Raw genomic sequence first — 24,853 nt, forward strand, 5'->3', positions numbered from 1 at the left:
TGTAGTTTTCAGAATTACTAATCCTAAACTGTGAAAGGAGAGAAGAGCACCTGCTGGAAAGTGAGAATAAATCTTAATTTTAGTTGATTTTAATTGTAGTTTTAGTTTAATTTTAGTGAAAATAGCCACTAATATGATGTACTTAAGATATAACAATGTTTGAATCTTGTATCTATGATAAATGTCTGCAAAAGTAACCATCCATCTCAGAAAACGTGTAAAACATTTACAGTACATAAAAATGCTTATTGTGAAAGTGCAAAAGGTTAAATTTCCTCTTCTATTTCTTCTTTTATTTAATTAAAGGCAATTGCCGCACAAGTGTTTCTGGAATAAATAACAACAAATAATTGGAACAAAATAACATAAAATAGTGATTTGATTAAGAGTCATAAATGCAACTTGTTAACAAAGGCTAATTTCTGGGATGGAAAATTATGGACTAATGCGGATAAAAAACTAAAACAGGAACAAAATATGGTATTTTCAATGAAGATGGTCTTAAAGATAGAGATATGTACAAAGGCTAGATTCAAGAGTGTCAATAGTGAAGGCAGACCCGATGTTAAGGCAAGGTTATTCCACAGTCTCTGAATCACAGCAAGATTATGATCCTTATTACCCTTCACCAGAGGAACAGCATGCAGCCTTAGATCAAATTACCTGGAGTGATCTGAAGAACACGGAGTAGTAAAACATCAGAGATATATGAAGGGGCCAAGCATTTCAGGATCTTATAAACAAACATTAGGTAATGAGAACCTAAAGTAGAGTCTTGTGTGTTCCTAGCTCTGCATATCTAGCTCTGCATATCTAGCTCCTAGATATACAAGGCTAAGAGTCAACAGCCATGCTAGCTGCTCTGTGAGGCTATACTTAGACACAGCAGTGCTTTGAACTAGCTGATCATTTTAGCAAAGACAAGCTACAGATGGGAATGTCATTAGCTACACAGGTATTTGCTCATAAACCAAATTATTCAACACATTAAAATTTTGACCTGATGATAGCACAAGATCAAAAGCCAAAGGATCACCAAAGTGATTATAATTCACCTTGAGAGGAGCATGAATGTCTGTCCCTCATTTTGGCAATCCACCCAATAGCTGTCAAGACGTTTTACTCAAAACTACAAACCTCATGGTGATGCTAAATGGAAAAATCACCAACATCAGTAAGATTCATCCTCTGGGGACCATGAATGCCTGTACAAAATGCCTCCTCAATCAGTCCAGTTGATGATGAGATATTTCAGTCTAGACCAAAGTGGTAGACCAAAAGACCGACATCCCTAGACCCACACTGCTATTGTGGCTAAAAACTTCACATGTTAACCAAAAAGGTGCAGTTTACATCATTGAAGGTAAAAAACAGTAGAAGGGCTGTAGCACTGATACTAGCTATATGCTGAAGACAGTCAGTAAGTCGTGGTCTACCTAAACAAAGGCAGACATGATATTCAAGATGAGTATGATCGCACAGTCGTGTAGTAAGTCATCAGTAGGAAATTTAACTTCCTCATAAGATCTGATTCTGTTGTATGCAAAGCCCTAAAACCAGACAGGAATGGATAGAAAATGTTGTGGAGAGAAAAACCTTTCAGTTTCAATTTCTATTGCAATTAGTCTAAAAACTACTAGCAATAGAAAGAATACTAGGAATGTCATTGTGCAAAACCTGTTTAAGGAGCCTAGAGGGCATAATATTAAGGGAACAGGCAGCAGAGTTCATATGAGAAACAGTTTCTTGTGAATAAGAAAGTGTGATCAGTTGAGGTTGATCAAGGGCAGTTCTGACCAGTAAAACAGAAAGATCTTGAAAATGGGGTTAAATATAAGCAGACAAAACCTTTATCTTAACGTCTTAGCCTTGCAGTTTAATTTTCTTTAAAATTAGACCTAAACTAAGATTTGGTCATTTGTTACAGTTAACATCTGTTTTACCAGACAGTCATGACCTCACCATTTGAGGTGGTGTTTATAGGTGGTGCTAAAAATCTTTGTAAGGAGATAAAAATATAACTCTGACATCCTTTGAGAAAGCTAAACTTGCAGAGAGCTACAACAGCAAACTACAGCCGACTCCTGCAGTTCATACTAACAAGCAAATTGTCCAAATATACACAACAGGGCAATATGTGTTTCACAGATGCAGCTGAGGCACCATTCTTACAGAAAACAGAGGCAACTTAAGACTGTCACTACTGTTTATCAGTCAAAAGAGGATATGAGACAGTGGAATGAAGCTAAGATGAGGAAGTGTAGTCACACATTCAGCACATGCCCCAAAACATCCCACCCACACTCACCTCTGATAGATCATGGGTCATGTTGTCATATATCACATGTCAGACTGTCATTCCAGTGGTTTTCAAGAAAAAGTCCGACCTTTGGTGACAAAACTTTACTGCACTTTGGCCTTTCTGTCTTTCTTTCTGTTTTGTTTCTAAGGGAAATCCAGTTTATCATTGAGAGAGTTTCTCATACAACACCTTTTCCTTGTCCAGTCACAAAGCTGTCCAGGTCAGGGGAGATCTGTCCATATGGCAAACGGATGAAGCTGTGTTTACACACACCTGATGCTCTTTCACACTAGAGTACATCCATTCAACCTGGCCAGTGTGGATGTGTGTGTGTGTGTGTGTGTGTGTGTGTGTGTGTGTGTGTGTGTGTGTGTGTGTGTGTGTGTGTGTGTGTACGGGTGCTTCTGTTTACCTGAAGAAAATTAACCCCATCACCAACACTTACAAGCGGACATGAGTCCAATGAGGCTGAAAATATGACCACAAACACACTTTTCCATATACATAGCACACATGCTTGCGCTAATTTGTGCACTGTGACGAGGTGATCAGTTTGTATGTGTCACACATTCATACACATACATACACCCACAAACACAAGCCAAGCAAGAGGAATGCTCCAGTATAGTTATAGTAATTTAATTAGAACAGTTAGTCAAAATGGCCACCTCTCCTGAGATTTAAAATTTACAATTTCATTTAGCAGACGCTAAATGAAATTGTAAATGTTTCACTGCTTGATACTTGACTCTTTTCCATTGATGGCCATCTGAGCAGGCTGCAGCTGTGCTATTGGAGAGAGTGCGATTAGTCTGTCAGGCACCACCACTGCTCCACATACTGGCCAGTGACCTGTCACCTTGCTGACAATGACCTCACAGATCAGTGTGTTTACTGACCCCTGACCCTTCATACTGCGTGTACTCCATAACCCCACTGACTCCTCTATGTGCCTCTGTCTCATTTTCAACACACCATTGTAAACACACTTGTTTTAAAAATTAGAGATGGAGTGAGTTAAGTACAGATAAAGGTCTACAGCAACTACACAGATAACTTGAGTGTTTCCCTATATTTCCCTATATGTTTCCCTGGCAGCCCGCCAGCCCAACAAGGACCCCCGCCAGGCCAAAAAAACATTTTTTTAATGCCAAAAATAATGCCAAATATCCATTAATTTGGAAATCAATAATGTTTGGGGCATCTCTGTGCAGCGCTGTTCCGAAACGAGAGTCAAAATTTGTGTTGTTGCCTGGGAAACTCGTTGTAGTTGCCATAAGGAATAAGGCAGTACGTAATGTGTGTGCGTAGCAACTGAGTGGTTAAGTGTGTGCGAGCAAGCTGAGCAGAGGAAAAGGTTAGCAGTAACTTGTCAGTCTGGCAGTAAATCTACAGTATAGACCACAGTGTTTCAGTTAATTAAATGCTGCAGCTTCTCAAGACCAAGAAAAGTTACGTCTGTTGTTTCCCCAACTGCTGGAAAAGTGAAGGGGGTTAGCTCCAAAGTTGCAACGAGTTAGCCTTACCCGACGACGCTAAACAGGGAACTCAACTGTAAAATGTCTTACTCAGTATGCATCTTTATCATAATTCCTTTAAAAAAAATAAAATTAACAATAAGGGATCCATATCAAGATTGTTTGTTTATGTTATAACATATTACAATCAGCCAATAAATTGTTATCAGAATTTTAAAACTCACAAATATCTATATCAGTAACAGCCTCAAAAGTCCAGTATTGATCAGGCTATAAGTGTTACGGTTACAGCTAAACTATGTGCCAGTGTTGCAGTACAGTAGATCTATCTTTCTGATCAGGTTACGCAATGGAAATTTTTTCATGAATGGATTCACAGAAACGAGGGAGAGGCAGATGAAGACGATGAAAAAGAGAAACAGATAGTGGAGGAGAGTTTTTGTGTCTTTCCAGGAGAATGGTAATTCAGGTTTAACAGTGTGATGACATAACTGTACTATGTACACTGAACTCACATGCTACAATTCTATATCAATGTAGTGTGAAAAATACTCAAAGTACGACCCAAACGCACATCCACAACAACAACAACAACAACACATCCACTGAGTGTCTGCAAGTGTGTTACATATGAAATGAGTGAATATTCTACATATGAATGTGCCCAGCCGGCCTCACAAATGAATCTGATGCATTAAAACACAGTTTTCCTCAGACCTGCAGCTGAACCCTCTCCCATGCATGTGCACGCCCATCTGTCTGCGCTGCTGTGTGTCTCCATAACAGTGAACAACAGTGGAGCTACAAAGACATGGTAGTTCTCGTGTCCTTTCGTATCACATTTCTGTCTGTATGGTGTATCAAACCAATATAGAAACATACCAGTGTCACCAAAATACAAAAAACGTCCATGTGGTTGACTGAACTCAGTGATCCTGTGCAATTTTTTCTAATATTTCTTCCCTTTTATATTGTTCATAAATTAAAATCTACCTTCCAAAATCTATTTCATAATCATACTTATGCCTAGTTCAGTGGGACAGTTGAACTCTTGATTTCCTATTTCTACCAACTGACATCATAAGCAGTCTAGGGGACATTTCTGGGAAATGCACTAAGAATGAAAGTAGACAAGTCATGTCCGTAAGCACAAGCTTGAGGAAAAGGTTTTCACATCAGTTAAAAGCTATCAGACCAGTTGAGACCTTTCTGTTCTGACCTTTGAACCTTATTGTGTCCTCTGGAGAATGGTACAGATAATCACAGAGACCAGGCAGAGAGGTCAAGGGCCAGGGACCAGAGTTTAATGTCAAACACATTATTGGTGTATTGTTAGGTGGTAAGGAGACATGTAGGGCAGCCTACAAGCCTCAGAGTTAGACCTTCACCGAAGGTAAACTTAAGAAGACAAAAGCAGTCTGGTCTGTCCTTAAAGCACTTTTTTTCATTCACTCTCATATGAGTGTAAATCTTCAAATATAAACTGACCATGGTTAATAATTTGGTATGGCAAAAATGATGATAACCATGCTTGATATAGTTAAATACAGATGGATTAATGTACAAATACCACACGTTTTACTGCAACTTGCACTGCAAGTTGTTGAATATGGTCAAACTATTTGACCATATTCAACAGTAAAACAAAACACATAGTTCCCATTGAAATCACAGCTAAATGCAACAGATCTGTCATATGTCATTTCTGGAATAATATGTTGACATTGCATCACTGTGATAGCAGACATAACCAGTTGTAGCCTCCATTCTACCCGCGCGCACACTAATAATAAACACATGGTATGTAAATTAAGCCCACTGCAGAGAGGGGACAAAGAGGACATAAATGGTCGGTGGTGCCTTCATTATTTTAGTGTTGGCACTGCGCAGGACTTTCAGCCAAAGTACTTGAATAAGCAGCAGAGTATTACAGTCGGTACAGTTTAGAAAGTCACAGCTTATACATAGCAGCATACCCCGAGGCTGAGGTGTTGTTACTGATACTGGCCTGACTACTGCTTATAAATGGCAAGAGGGGCAGCTCTCAGCAGAGACTCCCTGATGACAATGAAAAGGGGAAAGTTGTACATTAAAGTTTAACTCATTGGTTCCCAGCAAAAAGACAAACTGCATTATTTATTTAAATTAAATTATTCTTTATTTTTGTAAAACTCGAATGAAATAATTGCATCTTATGGCATGTGAAGACAATGTTTTGACTATTTTGCTCATTAGTTATAGTTAAATGCTAGTAAATGTCTTTCTCTGTGTGCACTTACTCTACTCAGATTCATAAAAAAATTCACATGAAACAAAATCTTGATCAACTTGCATGTAGAGTTTAAGGATGAAGCATAGCAATAAGCATGCATTGCTAGCCTACATGTCTCATGAACAATACATACATGTATATTTAGTTCTTGTGCAATGATTTTTGCAACATTTAATTGAAAACTACAAGACGTAAATCATGCGTTTATTTGCATGGACAAATTGGCTACTTTTACCTTATTCACTTAGCTCAAACAGCTCAAATTAATCACAAAACTTTGTACGTAAAAGCAAGAAATATGCACTTAAAATGTTAAGCTGGTGGTGTTTTCCAGAGGTGGTGGTGTTTTTTTAAGGAGTAACACTTCAGTGGCGGTGGTGAAATATCACTTACCCGCTGTGAAGGTCAGACAGAACGAAGTGAGGAGTCAGGTTCAGGAAAAGTGCGTGCCCACTTCTCTCAGGCGCTCTGTTAATACCAAACTTGTCAGACACTCTCAGAGGAAAAAAAGGTCGTGTTCAAGAAAAAAAAACCTCTAAGAGTTTTAAGCGTCTCTGTATTTCCACAGACTGCTACGCTACGCACACCCGCCTGCACCTCGGAGGCTAATTTGTTGTCGTTTAGACCGTCGAGATGTTGTCACAACTCAGAACGTCTGCGGTCACCTGTGCCGCCGCCAATGGCAACGCGCTAATGGGTTTATGGGAAATGAAGTTTTCTCATATTCGCAACACTCGCCGGTATTTTAAGGCGATGACGTGACGCCTGTTGACTGCAGATGAGTTTTAAGAGGCCCTCTAACTTTAGCCAAAACCAAGACCCACACGTTTAAAGAGGGGAGCTGAGCCTTTATCGTTTTTACTGTCAGCTATTGAGATGCTTATTTTCTCGCTCTGTTTTATTGTGAGACTGCAGTTTTACATTATGATTATGTAGCTTAGTCGCTGTTAATCTATCAATGTTAGGACCCAGGGGCACACTATTCATACAAACCTGCACAATACATCTAATAACACTGACTCCTAACAAGTTTTCATTTAAAGTCATAGTTTACCTAAAATGTTAAAATTCTAGTGAAGACTGTCTAAATCTGGTATTTTTGAGGCCATGGTTTGTGATTTTATATATTAGATTGCAGAGGAGGTCCACATATTGTGTGCACCTCCTGTAATCACAGGGACCACGCATTGTTAGTCCATCTTTAGTTCCCAAATTAACACTTCTATTAAGGTACTGACATTGCATAGGAGGGCTAGGTGTATCCTTGTGTATTTTAAACACCACCTAATACAGTTGATAATCTTGACAGATGTTTTTCAGGGATTAGTGGTCCAGGTGTCTTACATTTTTGTGTCAAGTATACAGCAAGTTCACTGGCATAAATACCATAACAGCAAAACAAGCATTCATGCTCCTGGATCCAAGACTGCTAGAAAACCAGCTTCTGTGGATAACTGGATACTGTGTTCAAAACACAGTACCAAATATTACCACAAGAGGGAAGCAAAATACAAGTAATGTTCTATGACAGATGACTGGAGGCTTTCAGATGGGCAGTTTCTGTCTTTATTTCAGTGCAGTAAATTCTTATCTGACAAAAATGACCACCCACTAGAAAAAAATCAACTGCTGCTAACCAGAACATCCAAGTGTCTTCTGCTATGGGGTATTGCCATCAACTAGCTTTTTGTTTCTACAAGTCTACACTGTGTGTGGTTAATCAAATGAACAGAAATGTCACATTATATCTATATCTGCAAGCAAATCCAGGTTAAATGATTCTGACTATGTCCGATGGAAAAAAAAAATGGAAATCAATGTCAATGGTAGCTCTCTCTCTCCATAGCACTTCATGATCAAGCATGAGATTGGTATGATTCTACTCACATTCAATATGTAAAAGACAGACCACTTTTAACACTAATATTTCACAGGTGGCAGTTGAGGACATGGCTAACACAATCAAAAAGGAGACAATCAAAGTGTTTTTAGCCAAGAAACATTTGAAAGAAAAGAAACGCTGCCCAAATCAGCAGATGAGTGGATGACATCTGAGGTAAATCATCTCTTTGGCCCCTTCAATGCAGAGCAGTGTCATTAATATTCACATAATACTAAGTGAGGCTGCCTGAAATTAAATACATTGAAGAAAAAACAAAACATGGTTTTAAAAAGATAATACAACTCTGTTGATGCAACATTGTCAAAATTCAAACCAACGCAAATCAAAAATATTTTAGATTAACTTTTTCAAGTGAGCATAAAACAACCAGGGGACAACAGTACAAATGTTCAACCCTGTTAATCCAAGTTTCAAAAACTCTTCTAGAAAATGTGTCACACATGTCTGTGTAGGAGAAATAACAAACTTTTAAATCTTTTTATGCAACTGGTAGCTCCAAATACACATGATCCTCTCTGCCATGTATGTAGGGCTGGGCAATATATAAACATTTATCAACTATCACTGTAATCACATCGCAGTATTTTATATATTGTGAAATATATATTACTAAATCATTGTGGGGGAAAATTTGACTTTGAATTGTTTTTTGCAAACAATGTTTAAGTGAGATTTCTCCCAGAAGGATTTCTGGAATGCTTGGGAATGCCATCTGAAACTGACTTTCCACTATTATGCAGTCCAGTGTACTTAACATTTACTACACAAATGTCAATGTCTGTTTCAGATAATGATTTTCTTTGTTATCATGCCATTTTTTTTGTTTTTCATATTACAAAGCCCTCTGCATGTTTTCAATAAGGAACTGCTGAAGATGAGGAGAGATTCCAGGGGCCACATGTATAAATGATGTGAACACACAAAAGCCATGCATATGCCATTTCCCACTTATGTAAGGAAAATGTGCAGTGTGCACCTTACAAATACTTCAGACCAGGCATATGAACAGTTTTTTGAAACATATAAGACCAAATTCATTGTAATTCTTTTTGCAGTCTTTTTGTGATCTGTAAAATATAAATAAAAGGTGCATTTATAAACTTGATTTTAAATCATTTCATGAATTTCATTCTTTATATTTACACATTCCCTGTGTTAATGAGGTTTTCATTTTTATCCTTAATTGTGAAGCACTTTGTAAAGTCTGATCGCTATAAATCAATCATTGATCATTTCTCTGATTTTTAACTACAATGACTGAGATTTCCCAGTACATGCAATGATTTGGGCGATATAAATAGCCACAGGCGTGCATAAGTCTTTCCTAATGAGAGCTGTTCTGGCTTTGTTGCAACACAATCTGTAAAATTGCACTTCTTTCTTTGCCCGGCCTTTTCAATGACAAGTCTAATAAGTGTTGGAGCAGACCAAATTACTTGTATGCCAGACAGCTAAGGGTGTGTCACCATCCATTTATGACTAACTGTGAGAGTGGAAATGGGCTTGTGCACATGCGACCACTTCCACAGGGACTGAGCCTCATGAAATAGAACAATGCATTCACATGGCTTTATAGAAATCGGACCTAAACGATGTGTATGCATATTTCTGTCTTTGTGCATACACAAAGTTTGAGCTCTATGCATCTGGCCCCAGGTATCTCTAGGGGCTAGGAGGTACTATGTGGATATGGATTTGTATTAATGACCAGCTATAGGAATAATGTTCATATTGGACGATTCTGCAGTACACAATTTACATCCAGTACCAATGCAGGAAGAACTGTGATGTTTAAATAACGCAGCAGGAAACAGTGTCGGGGACAGACATGCAATGTGATTGATTTTGACACTGAAAGGTGAGGTTTGTGTCCCATCTTAGGCCAATAATAAATATTGGCTTTCTGCATTATCCAACAATGAATCCCCAATTTCAAGTTCAAGTGTTTTCGTTTCCTAACTTTAACTATTTTAACTATCACAGACGAATGTTCAAAAATGTGAATGTGCAGAAACACTGTCAGTGAATGTAATCAAGGGTTCTGCAGGATCATCCAATATCATATTTCTGTTGGGCGAGTGGGATGAAATGACGGCAGGGTTCTTGCTGAGATGTTCTGCTGTAGTAAGATCCGAGAGGGCAAGACGCTTATGTTTAAGTCGAGAAGGGGTACTGTGGATGCCACCAGTCCATGAGCTTCACACTGTGTACGGGATCCAACACCACCTGAATCCCACCCTGATCCCCTCTTTTCTTCCCCCGCGGGATCGGTGAGTCCTGGAACACCAGACGAACGCGGTGGTGGCGCATGTCTGTGCTGACGTTGATTGTGAACTATGACAAAGACAGAGACAGAGTAGCGCAGATTAGAAGAGGCAATAAGGAGCTATTGCCGTTTATTTTTTTCATCAGTCCATGGTCAGATCAAAAGATTATTATTGCAGAAGACAACATAGGCCAAGCAGACTATTGGCAAAAGTCATCAAAATACAGTCATTTGTGTGTCTAGCAAACATGTGAGTAGGGAGAGTCTGGGTGTTTTGTAACTTGATTCAACTAAGACTGGCCTTAACTTTCCTAATAGAGGGCTTTTATGTGGCCGAGACCTCAGACTTCTTTTTGTGGAATGTAGCTTCAACGTCCAGCTCACTGGGTATCCCCCTGACCAGACTTCTTAAAAGATTTTATTGCTAAAGCTTGCTCCAGTGTTCTTGCCATTTAACTCTTTACTAATCTCTGGCCTTGTTCCATCACATTTTAAGCCCTTCTCCAAAAACCTGGCATATCAATCCTAGCAACTTTTAGAGATAAAAAATCCTAGAAGGAGACATTTATGAACAGCTAACAGACTAAATGATTAGATAAGAGATCTCTGAAAAATCACAGTAGATTAAAACAGAGCAGACACAGCTTTGCTGGTCTGTCCTTGTCCTCTTAGATCTTAATGCTGACTCTGATAAAGCTGATTCAAACAACACCAACTTAATATCTCAAGGATTTTGTCAAGACTTACAGCTTTTACTGTATCTAGTTCGTAATTTATCACACAGACAGTTTTCTACAAACATAAAAAGCTCTATCTCATCTTTGGCATCACTTGAATGTGGCATTGCCAGGGATTGATGGCAGAGTTGCAGAATGTGTCATTTAATAAAACCAAAAGACACCAGTGGCTGGTTGTGTAGTCATAACTTTTGGTCATTTAGGCACAACATACTTATTTCCACTCAGTAAAAAACATCCTCAAATGGCACATGTCAACATTAATTCCCACAAATATTAAAATGTTCCTTTTTTTTTTTGATTATCTATTTTCATCAACACAGGTATTTTTTAAAATGCTTTAAGATCTCCACCAATAAAGTAGTGCCAACCAAAAAACCCAGAGTTATTGTACTAACCAGGGTGAGCGTCATGCCCATAACCACAGGGGTGAAAATGAAGTTGAGTGTGGTGACTTGAAGCACGTAGCAGCCAGAGTCTGGGTTTGTGTGGACATCTTTGTATTGACTGGGCATGTGCAAGGACTTGGCAGTACCATTCTTACTGTGTCCCTGCTGGGATGGAGATGACCAGAGAAATATAAAAAACCACAGTCACAATAAGCCAATATCAATTTTGGTTAACATATTGGGATGCAGTTGGTTTTGAAGAAAGCTGTTACCTCCTGTATAAACTTGAAGTTGAACTCCCACAATGCCTCTGGCCGAGTCCCTGACACCTTCTTGACCCAGAACAATAAACACTGCAAAAGGAAAAATTAAGAATTATGTCCACTTCTACACAAAAATGTGAAATACATCTCTCCTATTTTAACCTGGAGGGATTAAACAAGTGCCATGGAGGGTCAAGTCTACAAGTTTTCAGCCCAACCAAACTCTACACTATGTTCCTGTAACATGAAGAGAGTTTATCTTAGTCCGGCCCTCTTCGAGCTACCTGGCTTCACTAAGCCAAACACTGGAAATCCTAAATAGCTGACATTACAATTCTGGTTATCTACAGGCTTGGTTAACACTGAGTTTTTCTATGCAACCATGAGTAAGTTCACATGAAAAAAGCTGAGCTCTTAAATATGAGCCAATTACGTACCATTCAGATATCAAATTAGTAGCAGAAATGAAATAAAAACAAAACTTCAATAGCTCTGACATTACAGGTGACTGAGTACACATGTTCATTTACCTTGGAGTTGAGCAGGGTTGTGGGCGTGGATTCTGGCAGGGCAGGAATTTTGGAGACACGTAAGCTGAACGGCTCATACAAATGGAAAAGGGAGCGAATCACACGGGCCCTTAGACAGTGCATCCTGTCAATAGATTCAGGCAGTAGACGAACTGGCAGATCAACATCGATCTTGTAGTGCCTTTGAAAGGGAGAGACAGAAAGTGAGAGGGAAAGAAAACATAAATAATACATTATGTCAGTTTACTCTTACTTCTGAACCACATCCATGACATTTTGTCCTAACAAACATTGATCATCCTCATTTTAACAGAAAATTATCATACTGTATACAGTATTTCACATCCTGAAAGTGTGAAATTATGTCTACATTGTTTTAAAAAAAAAACGTAAAATGAGTTCATGGATGCTAGGCCTGGGCGATATGACCAAAATCTCATATCCCAATAACGATACCTATCTCAATATAGCACATTTTAATTACATTTTTTGCTTGAAAAATGATTGAAACAATGAATTTATTATGAAAATAATTGCTACTTTTCTGTCAATCAACTAAATGTGTTAGCTCCAAATCAACTGAAACTCAAGTGAAGTACATAATCATCACTACTATTAATTCATTGTTTCTAAATTGGGCCTTGAAGTCTTACAGGTATTCCTGTTTAACTTCATTGTAACTTCCTGCTTGTGCAAAAAAGAGAAGTGCTAGGCTGATCTGTACCAATATGTTCACCACTGACAGCACAGAAATGATCAATAAAGCCATCTCACCTTCTGTAGAGCCTGGTCCAAAAAACTGCAGTGCAAGTGACCGTCCAGGCACTCCTACAGATTAGTGCAAACGTGCACACATCCTCAGGCCGAATATAAGAGGAGAGCACTAACCAAATGTCCACTGGATACTCTGCCCCGTCACTGCTCTCACTGCTTGCTGTGAAAACATACAAACATCACAGTAAATGTTCATGTAAGTCCTGTGCAAGTCCTCCGTGTTTGACTCATTTTTCTCCATTTGCATGCTCCAAAATAGGTTACAAATAATACCCTTTCGTCTCTTGTTTTTCTTCTTGTGAGCCACTTTAGTTTCACTTTCTTCCTCTTCTTCGGGGTCTAGGTCATCACTGCTGTCCAAAGCGTCTGCTATGACACTCACTGCAGACGAGAGGACCTCTTCTACAGCACCCTGAGATGCTTCCAGGCCACAGAGTAATTTTACTGAAACACACAATGTTAATATGAGCCTAATGACACCGTAATCTCAGTTCATTAATATTACATATATTATGTTAACGCTATATAACTGTCAGACTGTACTTCATCAAAGTTTACCTTCTTTTTCAACTGCATTTGCAACAGCTTTTTTCATCCTCCCCGACTTCACAACGGCTGGATCGGCATCAGCATAATCAGCAACGGTCACTAGGAATAAAACAATCAGGTTCTTTAAGGTTTGGTGGTGAATTTCTTTAAAACATATCAGCAATCATTACATTTCTCACATGACTTAGCGTTCAATTCAACTGGATCTTTTGGCTCTTAATTTCTAACATTAGAAAAGACTCAAAATAAGTGACCATAGCTCCACACTTTTAATGTAATGTAGTACACCAGTTTAGTCAAATGATTCATATTCGACGTTGTAAACTTTGGGTAAAAACGTTTATAACCCCACTGTTGAGCGCTAACAGTGGGCGGGTTAGCTTGTTGGCTAATGTAAACGTTAATGTAAACCTAACGTTACCTGATTCCGAACAAATGCCTCCGGCCCTAAATTTCAGCCGTTTTCGGTTCCCTTTCTTGGGCATGTCGACACTAACGATTTGTGGACGCTTAACGGGGTTGTGAGTCCTGCCATGTCTCTATGGCAAGCTGAGGTAGCGAGAAAGAAAGAAAAATGACAGAGAAATTGAAAAATGTTCCGCCAGGATCTTCAGCCATCATGGAATGACGTGTTAGTGCAAGTAACGCGAGATTATCGTTGTAGAGGTTGTTTTTTTTCATCAGCTGCTTTATACTGCCATCTGCTGGTCAGTGCGAGCGATTCAACTGTTTCTGATCACTTTTTAATTCAACTTTTTGTAATTTTCGACAAATTACATATGCATAACATGAAATGGACCAATTTAAAACCCAACTTTGATCTGCTTCTAAATGACATTCAGCTCTATTACAGCTCTTTAGTTAAACTGCAAAATAATTAAGCCACAAAGAGCCAAACAATTTTTAAAACCTATACCCTACATTTTTGACCGAAATCACTTGGATGTAAATCTGTACCCCTTCATTTATTTATTTACGTATTTCATTTATTTATCTTGTCCCCCTTCTTTATATTATTTTAGGGTTAGGGTGTTGTTTTATGCTATATGTTCATTCTCTGGCACTTTGTTTCCTCTGTTTGCTCTTATTTTTGTTTATATGTTATTGTGTTTTGAATGTGATTGTTCTTGTCGATTATTAATTTCAATTCAAGTCCCTAACATACCATGAAGGAACCAGGCCACTTTCCAGAATGCTTTTTATATACCTAGTATGTGAAAGTATTTTATTTCTTGGTTCATTGTTAATATTTTGTATTACAAAAGTTAGTTAGTGCTTAATTGATTTATATTATTGTTTATGCCACATTAAAAAATAAAATCTAGGAATTTGGTCTTTGCTGCAAATCCTAGGGTATCCGTTTCACATGACAGTGTGGGACTTTTTTCTACAGTTTCTGAGTGTTGCCAATTGGACTTGATTTCTCATCAACTTATTTCTTGAGTAACATTAAATTATTGTTAAGTACTGCTCATTAACTTTTGGCTTTGACTTTGAATTGAGTAATTAATTTTCAAAGTTTCACTGATTTTGCATACAAATCCAGGAGAAGACACATAAGAGCTCAGATAAACAGTTGGAAGAGATGGGGCACAAGGTCAACTTTGTCATTTATCAAATCATACAATATCATATGAGTAGCTGTCTGTAACTATGGACTCCAGTCACGCATCTATTTCTCCTCTTTTTTAATTTGAACATGTATTTATATTGATTTATTTTGTCACTCAGGCTGAGGGGTCATCTGGCAAAACTACTCACAGTGACTGGCTGAGATCCTGCGGCCCGTTTGAGTTTAAAGTTGGCCTTCATTCAATAAAGAATTCAGTGACTTGTCAGCAGATTGTCCAGGCATCCACTAAAACTGAAGGCTTGTTATCTGAAGGAAGAGCACTAGCTTTTCTGTGTATCCCTGTAGAGCCCGCTGCCAGTCCGACTTCACAGTTTACAAGAGCCATGAAATGGTTCCTCAGCAGTGTTACTTGGTCCATCTGCATCTACTTCTGACTCAATGGCAATGTCAGACAGTACAGATAACACTCTGCTGCTCATAAGGTTGCTAATGAATGACACTAAAACTGCCCAGACATTACTGAGCCAATGAGATACTGTAACAACAACAACCATCTGTCAGAGATGGAAGAAACTGTCCAGAAATTATAATCTCTGACAGTGTTATCAGCCCCAAGAGTCATAATGCTAAAAAGATCCACACTGCCGTGTTCAGTGAACTATATAAGTATCACAGCATATATATTGTAACAATGCTGCAGGCCACCACAGCATCCCAGAGTGGCTGTTGACAACATTGTTGTCAAGACCTTGAAAACTCAACTCCACAGAGCCACATCTCCTAGGGTTAATTCCCAAGAAACTAAAGCAAAATTAGTTTTCAGAGAAATCTCTGTTGCGATTCAAAGAGGACCAAAAAAACAAAACAAAAAAAAAAACTAAAAAAACCAGTTGCTTCAACCTCTGGTCCTGTGAAATTACTCTCTGACAATTAAGCAATCAGCACAGCGACTGTCTCATGTCTTCCAACCTCAAAGATGAGTCAGAGGACATGTCAGCAGAAATTTCTGCTCCTTCATGGCCAGAGCTCCCATCAAGTCCTTTACTGTCTGCATCTCAGGTGGCCCCAATACTGTCTAATATCTCAGGAGCACTATTCATTTTCACAGACCTCCCTTCTTGTATATATAGCATATTGATTTCACCTTGAAGGAAACAATTCAGCAGGTTTTCTCTTGATAACACAATTGTTCCCCCTACATGGCAAGACACATAGTGAATGAAGTTTACGTAATTGTTTATTATAACAGATGACATACTGATAATTAAGTGTTGTCAAGAAAGTCTTTGGCACTTAGACTCTACAGGGAGATTTTTGTAATTGAGGGGCATCAGCCCTGAGCAGCAGCATGAAAAATCCCCCCCTGGAATCCAGACACTGGTGGTAGTAGCTGAAGACTAGCTGCTGAGCTGATGAAGTGATGAAGCTGATGAATCTGTGAAGACTAGGTGGAGATGAGTAGTTTGCGATATCAAACAACTTCAAAAATATGACATCTTGAAGTGCACTAAAACATAATAACTGCAGCTAAATAAAATAGTCCAAATCAGAAATGAGTTTTAACAGATCATTTCATACAAAACAAATGTAGCAATGAGAAAAACTAGGAAGCTTTTTTTTCTTAAGAATAAATGTAAAATGTGGTTGTGTATGAGGATTGCAGATATCAAAGTTTTTGGACCTCTGGTTTTGCTCTTTCTTTGAGTTGTGAATATTGAATTCAGATTGAAGCACCGCTAAGTTTTAATTTACTTGTGTCTAAGAAAACGTTTGCGTATTGAAAACACCAAGTGAAGGTCAAAAGTGGTCTGACTTGTAAATATTAAAGTTGGTTTGAAGCACAGCTGATCAAAAACAGAAAAAAAGTAGTCCGTCACAGGTCTCTTTGAGGAATCTGATCCAACCACTAGATGGCAACATATAACCATCACTGTTTCTGCCAACTCACGTATTCTTTGCAGTCAGATGACTACCGATGAGACTGATGTATCTAATCGTACAGGCAGCCATACACAGGTAGAGCTGCAGCAATTAGTTCATCGAAGAAAAAATAATCTACAACTGTTTTGATAATCGAATAATTGTTTCATTGTAGAATATCATATTATATGGTCAAAAATATCAAAACAAATGATTCTATTTTGTAAAATCTGTCATATTGAAATATCATTAAGTGAAGGCTTGCAAACCAATTGTTGAAGTCTTTTTGTATATATGTAAATGTATGAGATGAACGTGTACTGTATGTATCAAACTGTGGTTGTATTCTAACCAAAACTGAGTACAGCTAGGGGGACATAAAGTAGAAATTTATTCATACCTTCTCTAGGAGCCAAAGCTATTAAGACTACATATAATATAGTAGGGGAAAGGATCTTCTGTGTCTTAATATTTTCAGTGGTTTGGATCTATTTTATAATTAGAGAGTAATAGTAGGGTGATAAAAAAAAATATACCACAGAATACACCTGATTTAGCACTCTCCGGGTTCATTTAATTTGCTCTAAGTAAATCATTTCTCTCTATCTTTCCATAAAAATTTATATCATTTATTAAATAAGTCTTCATCAATCAAATTCTCACAATCTTTATCTCAATGACTTACTCACTTTTACAAAGACTCTATGGCTGCATAGCCTCATTGACACATTTAAATAGTCTGATCATGGTCAGTCATTAGATTTTCAAAACAGACTGTAAATGGTGAGCTAAGGGAAACTTTAGTGATTTGGGAGAGCTGTGGGGCTTTATGATGAAATAAGGAATACTGTATCTTTAATGTGTCTCTATGGTTTTGAGGGAAGCACAGTGACCAGGTATTTTTGCCACATATAGCAAGAATGACTCATCTTCAATGCACAGAAGCATTTGAAACAACCATCAAAGTTATAATTTAGATATGAAAATAAGATTCTTGATACTTGATTTTGTTAGTTACCAATATATTTTGGCCTAGTCTGTACCCTACTGTCACTGCAATGTGCTGGTGAATAAATTAATAAATCATAGCCTACTCATGCCTCACAGTTACTGTATGTGGAAAATCAAGGAACATTGTTCTTTGAGTCCCTTCTTCTATAAACTTTCAACAGGTTTCACACTTTCTGGCAAATAAGCAAGTCACTTGTGTATGGTCCAGGGATCCAGGGTTTTCTGTATTGCAGCTGCACCTGTTTATGTTTTTGATAGATAATTGTTTTAATAATTGTTAAAGTAATGAGTCAAAGCCACAAATGTCTCACAAAAAGTCCCCATTAATAAAAAAGAACTTCAAAATATAAAAAGCTAGACTAACTGAAGAGCCTAACACTCCATCACATTTTAAATAAAATAGGAGAGTAGATATTTCCAGTATTAAGTCACAGTCCATGAAAGTAAAGACAGCTCGCTGATAGTCGACACTTTATGTCCTTGTTTTGTCCCATTAATGTGAAGTTATTTCTCACTGCTGTAGCACATTATTTGATGATAAGAGCAAGAGTACAACAAAAATGTAGAGTCAGTATACTGCTCTTGATCACTGGAAAATGGTGTGGTTGTTATACTTCAGTGCCTCTATGTTTTGGATGGATGGATGGATGGCTACCATACAATTAGCCTATCAGAGTCACAGTTAGTCATTTAGAGCATTGCGTTGCCAAAAATGTAACTATACTGTACAAGGAGACGCCTGTTTCGCAGCCTTTTATTTCTAATATTACAAATCATCTGGTTTTCATTACAGATCCTGTAGGGTGCGCTGGACATCCATGTGTAGCCCACAATCTGCCACTTGCCACTGGTTTGGATAAGATCGACACCACTGGAGCGCGCATCTTGTCTCAGGAGCTGCCAGGTCAAGAACGTGCTCAGTGGTGCTGATGTGAAAAGTTAATTAGCTACATTTCACCAATTAAGGGTCGAGTCTGTGTTAGCTGTTGTAACATGACATACGTGTAGAGTTTTGATTATGCTAGATGACATGAATGACCCGGCCAGCTAATTTCAGTCCTCTGTTTGCATGCGCATAAAGTGCAAAACGCTTATAGGCTGAACGCTGGGAGTTGGTCCTTTATTTCCAGAGCTAAAGCCTGGTAGTGACAACTGCAGATTCCCCAGTGTGTGTGTGTGTGTGTGTGTGTGTGTGTGTTTGTGTGTGTGTGTGTGTGTGTCACAGCGGCCGGCTGCGTGTGTGTGTGTGCGTGTGTGTGTGGGAGGAGGAGTGAGCGTCGGTTCGGTGGCGGTGTGGTGAGATGGAAGCGGAGAAGGTGGATGCAGATAAAACAAGACTCGCTCTAGATTAAACGTCTCCTCTCGGATATGTTTCGTGTTTTTTTATTCTCCTGCTGCCAAGGTGCTATGATCTCCGTCGCGCTCGCGGGCACCACCCCTCCAAACGTCCCCGTCTATCTCTGAGCTGTCAATCATATCACGCCGGGATTTCTACATGTGAGTGCATGGCGCGCCGGGCAGGGCGGATCTGCTCACGGGGTGAAAAAACGCCAGTTAATAAGGATGAAAGGTCAACCATCATCTCATCATTTCAATCACTCTGATTAGGTAAGGCGATGTAAAGCTTAAGATTTGATTCACGGGGGATTTAATGCAATGGGAATAAGGCGCTACCTACGATTGCACAGGCTCTCCGTTGCTACTGGGCGTTAATAGGCCCTCTTATCAGTTATTATAAGTCTGTTTATCAGGCTTGTAACCCACATATTTCCCTTCTTCATACCGACAGCGACACTGTCCTATAGCGTTGCCCAGACCACAGAGCAGGAAAGATGATGTGCGAGGTGATGCCGACTATCAACGAGGGAGACTCGGCTGGTCCTCCGAGAGGTACCGGCGGCGTCCCGAACGGTTCGGACCAGGAGGCCAACTTCGAGCAGCTGATGGTCAACATGCTGGACGAGAGGGACAAGCTGCTGGAGTCCCTCAGGGAGACTCAGGAGACCCTCATCCATTCTCAGACCAAGCTGCAGGGGGCGCTGCATGAGAGGGACGTGCTCCAGCGGCAGATCAACGCCGCGCTGCCTCAGGTGAGGAGCAGCCGGTCTGTGGAGGGGAGGGGGGAGGGTCGGGGCCAGATGGATAAAATTTTGTTCCAGGGAACAGCATCGTTTGGTACAATGTGGTAGCCTATTGAATTGGACTGCATAGTGTAAGCGTATGTGAGAAGGTAGCCTGATGGTGATTGTGAAACTTCAAGGGTGGATTACCAACATGCAGAGAGGGCAACTACTGGCCCGGACCTTCAGGGTCCCTGAAAGCTCCAGGCTTACTTGGTGTCAATTGGTTTGAATGATTTGATTGGGAATATGTACCAATAAAACACAATAAATAACATAAGGGAATTAAGGTGGGTCCTTTTTTGCTACCTAATCTTGAGGCCCAGTCATGAGAAGGACCCTGTGTCAAAATATAACTTTAAACCTTTATTATTTCAGCTTTGTAAACAGTTTTCCACACAAATCTGCAAAATGGTGGCCAGGTAATGTTCTAGCATTCAAAAACAGAGAGTAACTGGGGTCCAGCACCTTGTCTTTGCCCCGGGGGCAACCAAGCAGATTGAACTGTCCATGATGGTACTCATATATTGACTGATTTTGAGCAAATTAAACTATTAATTATTAATAACTATTATTTATTTTACTTGGTAATAGGACAAGTAGGGTGAAAGACAGAAATCTCAAGAGCTAGTCCTGAAAAAGTTGAATGGGATTGTTTCATTTACAAAGAAGGGGCTAGTGCATGTTTTCTTTAGGCTCAGATTTACTAGGTATACGTCTCTGCTGGGGAACCCCTCTAACACACGTCCCAGGATATCACCATGAGAAAAAACTGTGAAGATGATGGGGATATACATACTTCAAAGGCTTATAAGTGGCAGTGCGCCAGAAAGGAGGATCTGAATGTCTAGTAGGTAGAAAAGTAACGTAGCAGGTTGAAAGGTGGATCGAGGAGTTTTTACTCACTTTACGCCAGATGTCGAGAGCCCTTCTGGCTAGAGAAGAAGGCAAGGCCCCCCCTATCATTATCTGGATTGAAACGGTCTCACCTCTGTATGCGATGACCTGACTGCCTGTCTGTGCCATTCAGTGGTAATGTGAGAGACAGGAGCTGATGGTGAACTGGGATATCTTTGACGATAGCCTGTGAGTGTGTGCATTTGAGAGAGAGAGAGCTGAATAAGGGCTGTTGCAGTCACCGAGCATGACGACAATGAAGCCTCAGCGCATAAAGCTGTGTTACCCTCTGACCCTCTGGTCTAAATGCGTGGCATGATGTCACAGCAGTGTACAGTGTGTATGTGTGTGAGAGAGAGCGAGAGAGAGAACCATGCTGACGATGACAGCCCCACTGCAGCCTCTTGTGAAAGAAACATGGCTGCTTGCTAGTGTACATGGCCCTGGGCTGCTTGCTTCCACACATGCATTCATGTCTGTGTGTGTCTGTGTGTGTCTGTGTGTGTGTGTGTGTGTGTGTGTGTGTGTGTGTCAGGGAGAGAGAGGAGAGAGTGGGAAGAGGCTGTCATGCTTGTTTTCTAATCCTGCTTGGTTCAGCGTAATGTTTTATTCTTGCAATAATACAAGTATTAGTTATACAGTCATAGACCTCAGGGACATTATGCAGACATTATGACTGGCGTGCACATGCATAAGCTGCCTCTCACACTCCCTCGCTCTCAAAACACCACACACACACACACAGTCGTGCACACTCAGGGCAAACACAGTAGTGGTCATTTCCACACCAGCCACAGAGCAGAGAGAGATGATGCAACGGAGTGGGTGAAGCAATACTGAGAAATGAAAAAATCTCAGTTGGAATTGATTTCTACTCAGTTTTGCTCCACTCAACTGACGAATGAAGATAGTCTGGCCCCGTTGCATTGAAAATAATGGAGTGCATCCTGTAATGATGAGGAGGAAGCGTGGAAAAAAGAACATATTGTATGTGATGTCTCAACTTTGGGTGTGATGAATATATTAGAGCCGTGTGGTGGTAGGCAATGCTGCTGCTGACCCCACTATCCTATATGTGTCAGTGGTAATTAGGCCGATTTGTGACTCAACATGATCAAAGTCTGTGTTTTTATGCCCTGGACTACAATACCATATCACAGCTTCCTGTTTGCTCTGACCACCTTTGCTGTATAGCCCTCCAGTCAGCAGTGTCTACATTTGTGCTGTATTTTTTTCTGCATGTGTTCAGTTCTCACTCTGTTTTTAAGGTGTAGCTGATGCATGAGTGTTGGCACAGCAGGACAGCCTCTTTTCCCTCAAATCACTCACTCACTCGCTCTTTCCTCCACACAAACATTTGTCATCTTCACCTATACTATGTGTGTGCATGTGTGTGTTTTGTTATGTCTTCTGTAATTTTCCTGACTCTATGGGACTTGTCTGACCCAGAACTGTCAGATCTTTCTTTCCTCCATACACACACACACACACACACACACACACACACATACATGTACAAACAAATTGTGTGAGTGATTCAAAATTCAATACTCCTCAGCGTCGTCATTGTTAAAAAAAACATAAACCGCATCACCTTGGCATCAGTGCTCAAATTTATGTTTGCCTCAGCAGCGTCATAAAAATGGGACGACATTGCCATTTTGCCACACATACACACACGCACATACACACATACTGTACACAGACTAGGATGGATATGTTCATTAGCAACAGAGAATAGAGTTTCAGATTAACATGTCAGCCCATTACAGAGCATAATGCTTCTAATACAGCCCTCAGAGATGGGTTTGCCCATAGACAAATTAGGTTTTAAACACACTCAGAGACCCTCATGCTTATATACAAGCACACACACACACACACACACACACACACACACACACACACACACACACACACACACACACAGTGCCTCCTCCTTCTCTGCATGAAAAAACTGTTCTGACACTGTCAAATGAAATGTGTTGTAAGGCGGGTCTGCATATGTGTATGTTAAACTCAGAGAGAGAGAAAAAGGAGACAGTGGGCGAACACTGCATGTTCACACCATATTTCCATATATTTCTATATTATTACTATATTCTTTTAGTAAGTGCTGTGCAATGACTTTGAAAGGTACTATTGTTAAAGGGCTTAAGTGTTAAGTGTTGTGCTTCCATTAAGTTAGGGGACTCACAAGAGACACATTTTATAAAATATGGTAAATATTAAATGAATAGTTAAATATTTTGGGATATAAGCTTATCGGCTTCCTTGCTTAGAGTTAAATGAGAAGATGAATGCCACTCTGGTCTGTTTGTAAGTAAAGCTACAGTATATCCAGTGGTTAGCCTAGCTTAGCTTAAAGACTAGAAGCAGTGGGAAACAGTTAGCCTGGCTCTCAGAAAGTTGAAAAATACACCTACCAAAACCTCTAAAGCTCACAGATGAACACATTACATCTTCTTTGTTTAATCTCTCCACAAAAAGAAATGTTAAAACAGCAACTATTTCTTAAACAACAGTTTGGTAGTTTAATTTTAATGTGTCTGTTGCGGTACAGGTTAAACAAAAAAGATTCTAAGCTAGGCTAACCGCCTCTCGGCACTAGCTCCTAAACTGAAATGCAAAGTTCATCAACAGCTTCCATTGCTCCATTCAGAGACCTCCACTCAAAGAAACTGTTATCCTCTGTGAGATTACGTTTTATCAGTAGCTTCCATTTTTCAAAAAGGTGTGTGCCTTTATGGTGGGCTGTGACTTTGATTGTGTGTGTGTGTGTGTGTGTGTGAGTGAGTGAGTGAGTGAGTGAGTGTTGTGATGTTTGGACACCTGTTCCAGTCAGACACAACACTGGCTATTTTTGCCAGCATACAAATACACACAGAGAGAAAGACACACAAATACACACATCACTGCCCTTCCAAAACAACAACTGCCCCTTGTTCTGAATTCTAACACCCCTGTCCCCATGGAAACACACCCACACACACAGACACACACACAAATTCACACAACATTTTGCATGTTGTTTACTCGATCTCACACATACCACTGACCTGTCCTTTGACCTTTCATACAGACACTTAGTCATACTTTTCACACACACACACAGCTCATACACATTCATGTGTGTATGAAGAAGCATGTGCCTCTGTGTTTATATGCACTAGCTCCATCCTTCTTCCTGTCTCAGGTATCAGTGTTTCCAGTTTAGTGTGTCCTCTCCTAAAAACCTAATGAGAAACTTGTTTGTTTCCCTGCTTTTATATTCTTCATCTCCATCGAGTTTGTCTCTCTTTTATTATCTGTAAACTCTGGCTATTTCTCTCTCCCTTTCTGTCTTTCTTTCACATTCTCTCTGTTTATCTAACCCATCAATAACCCAGCAGTCTATTAACTGGTCCTTCAGACAGTTCTCGCCCCCTCCTACTCCTTCAGCTGACCTCAGCCCACAGCACAACGCAGTCTAATATGGGAGGGAAGGTGACACATTGCTCACTCTTCAAAGCACTTCAAAGCACCCTGTGTCTGTATGATAGTCAGCAATACTATCACAAAATCAGGGACTTATGCAGTATTTCCCTGAAACCATATTCTTGTAACTGGGGCTGGGCATAACCGAGTACTCATTGCACTTAGTTTCTGTCAAGTAACGAACACTGACATCAAAAATTCATACTATTCTTTACCTTTTTTCTCTGATCAGATCATTTCGTTTTTTCCTCTTACCTTCTATTTTTGATTGTTATGCACCACGATACTAAGATCCTTAATGTGCAAACTTACTTGGCAAAAAATCTGATTCTGATTTAGACTGTACTTTATTTAGGCAAAGTTCTCATATGGCTGCTTGTATTTGCAGAGCA

At 39.6% G+C, this 24,853-nt stretch overlaps 3 protein-coding genes across 14 annotated transcripts in view; 1 reads left to right on the plus strand and 2 right to left on the minus strand.

Moving 5' to 3' along the window:
- Nucleotides 1-6,705, minus strand: part of tfeb (transcription factor EB) — a 35,483-nt gene extending 28,778 nt beyond the window's left edge. For 2 of the 5 annotated variants that reach the window (XM_044348196.1, XM_044348193.1), the window contains exon 1: nt 6,446-6,705. The gene's annotated coding sequence lies outside the window, so the exon portion shown is untranslated. Of the gene's footprint in view, nt 1-5,756; nt 5,839-6,445 lie in introns of all 5 variants that reach the window. The other 3 variants (XM_044348198.1, XM_044348200.1, XM_044348195.1) reach the window with 2 other exon arrangements.
- Nucleotides 6,706-7,600: 895 nt separating this feature from the next.
- Nucleotides 7,601-14,101, minus strand: tmem183a (transmembrane protein 183A). Of its 2 annotated transcripts, none has more exons than XM_044348202.1 (8): nt 13,885-14,101; nt 13,473-13,562; nt 13,188-13,358; nt 12,915-13,074; nt 12,141-12,321; nt 11,620-11,700; nt 11,357-11,509; nt 7,601-10,289 (listed from the first exon to the last, which is right to left on the minus strand). In XM_044348202.1, exons 1-8 carry the CDS (start codon nt 13,946-13,948, stop codon nt 10,110-10,112), a joined length of 1,080 nt encoding a protein of 359 aa, XP_044204137.1. In that variant the 5' UTR covers nt 13,949-14,101; the 3' UTR covers nt 7,601-10,109. The 2 variants fall into 2 exon arrangements, with proteins under 2 accessions (XP_044204137.1, XP_044204136.1); XM_044348201.1 differs by having other exon boundaries at nt 11,357-11,512.
- A 5,103-nt stretch (nt 14,102-19,204) lies between these two features.
- ppfia4 (PTPRF interacting protein alpha 4) overlaps nt 19,205-24,853 on the plus strand; it is a 57,683-nt gene continuing 52,034 nt past the window's right edge. For 6 of the 7 annotated variants that reach the window (XM_044349493.1, XM_044349496.1, XM_044349497.1 and 3 more), the window contains exons 1-2: nt 19,206-19,575; nt 19,757-20,057. In XM_044349493.1, the coding sequence (XP_044205428.1) occupies nt 19,800-20,057 (258 nt within the window). In that variant the 5' untranslated portion in view covers nt 19,206-19,575; nt 19,757-19,799. Of the gene's footprint in view, nt 19,576-19,756; nt 20,058-24,853 lie in introns of all 7 variants that reach the window. The other variant, XM_044349494.1, reaches the window with a different exon arrangement.

This window comes from Thunnus albacares, chromosome 4 (assembly GCF_914725855.1).
Source record: "Thunnus albacares chromosome 4, fThuAlb1.1, whole genome shotgun sequence".
In the NCBI taxonomy this organism is placed as follows: Eukaryota; Metazoa; Chordata; class Actinopteri; order Scombriformes; family Scombridae; genus Thunnus; species Thunnus albacares.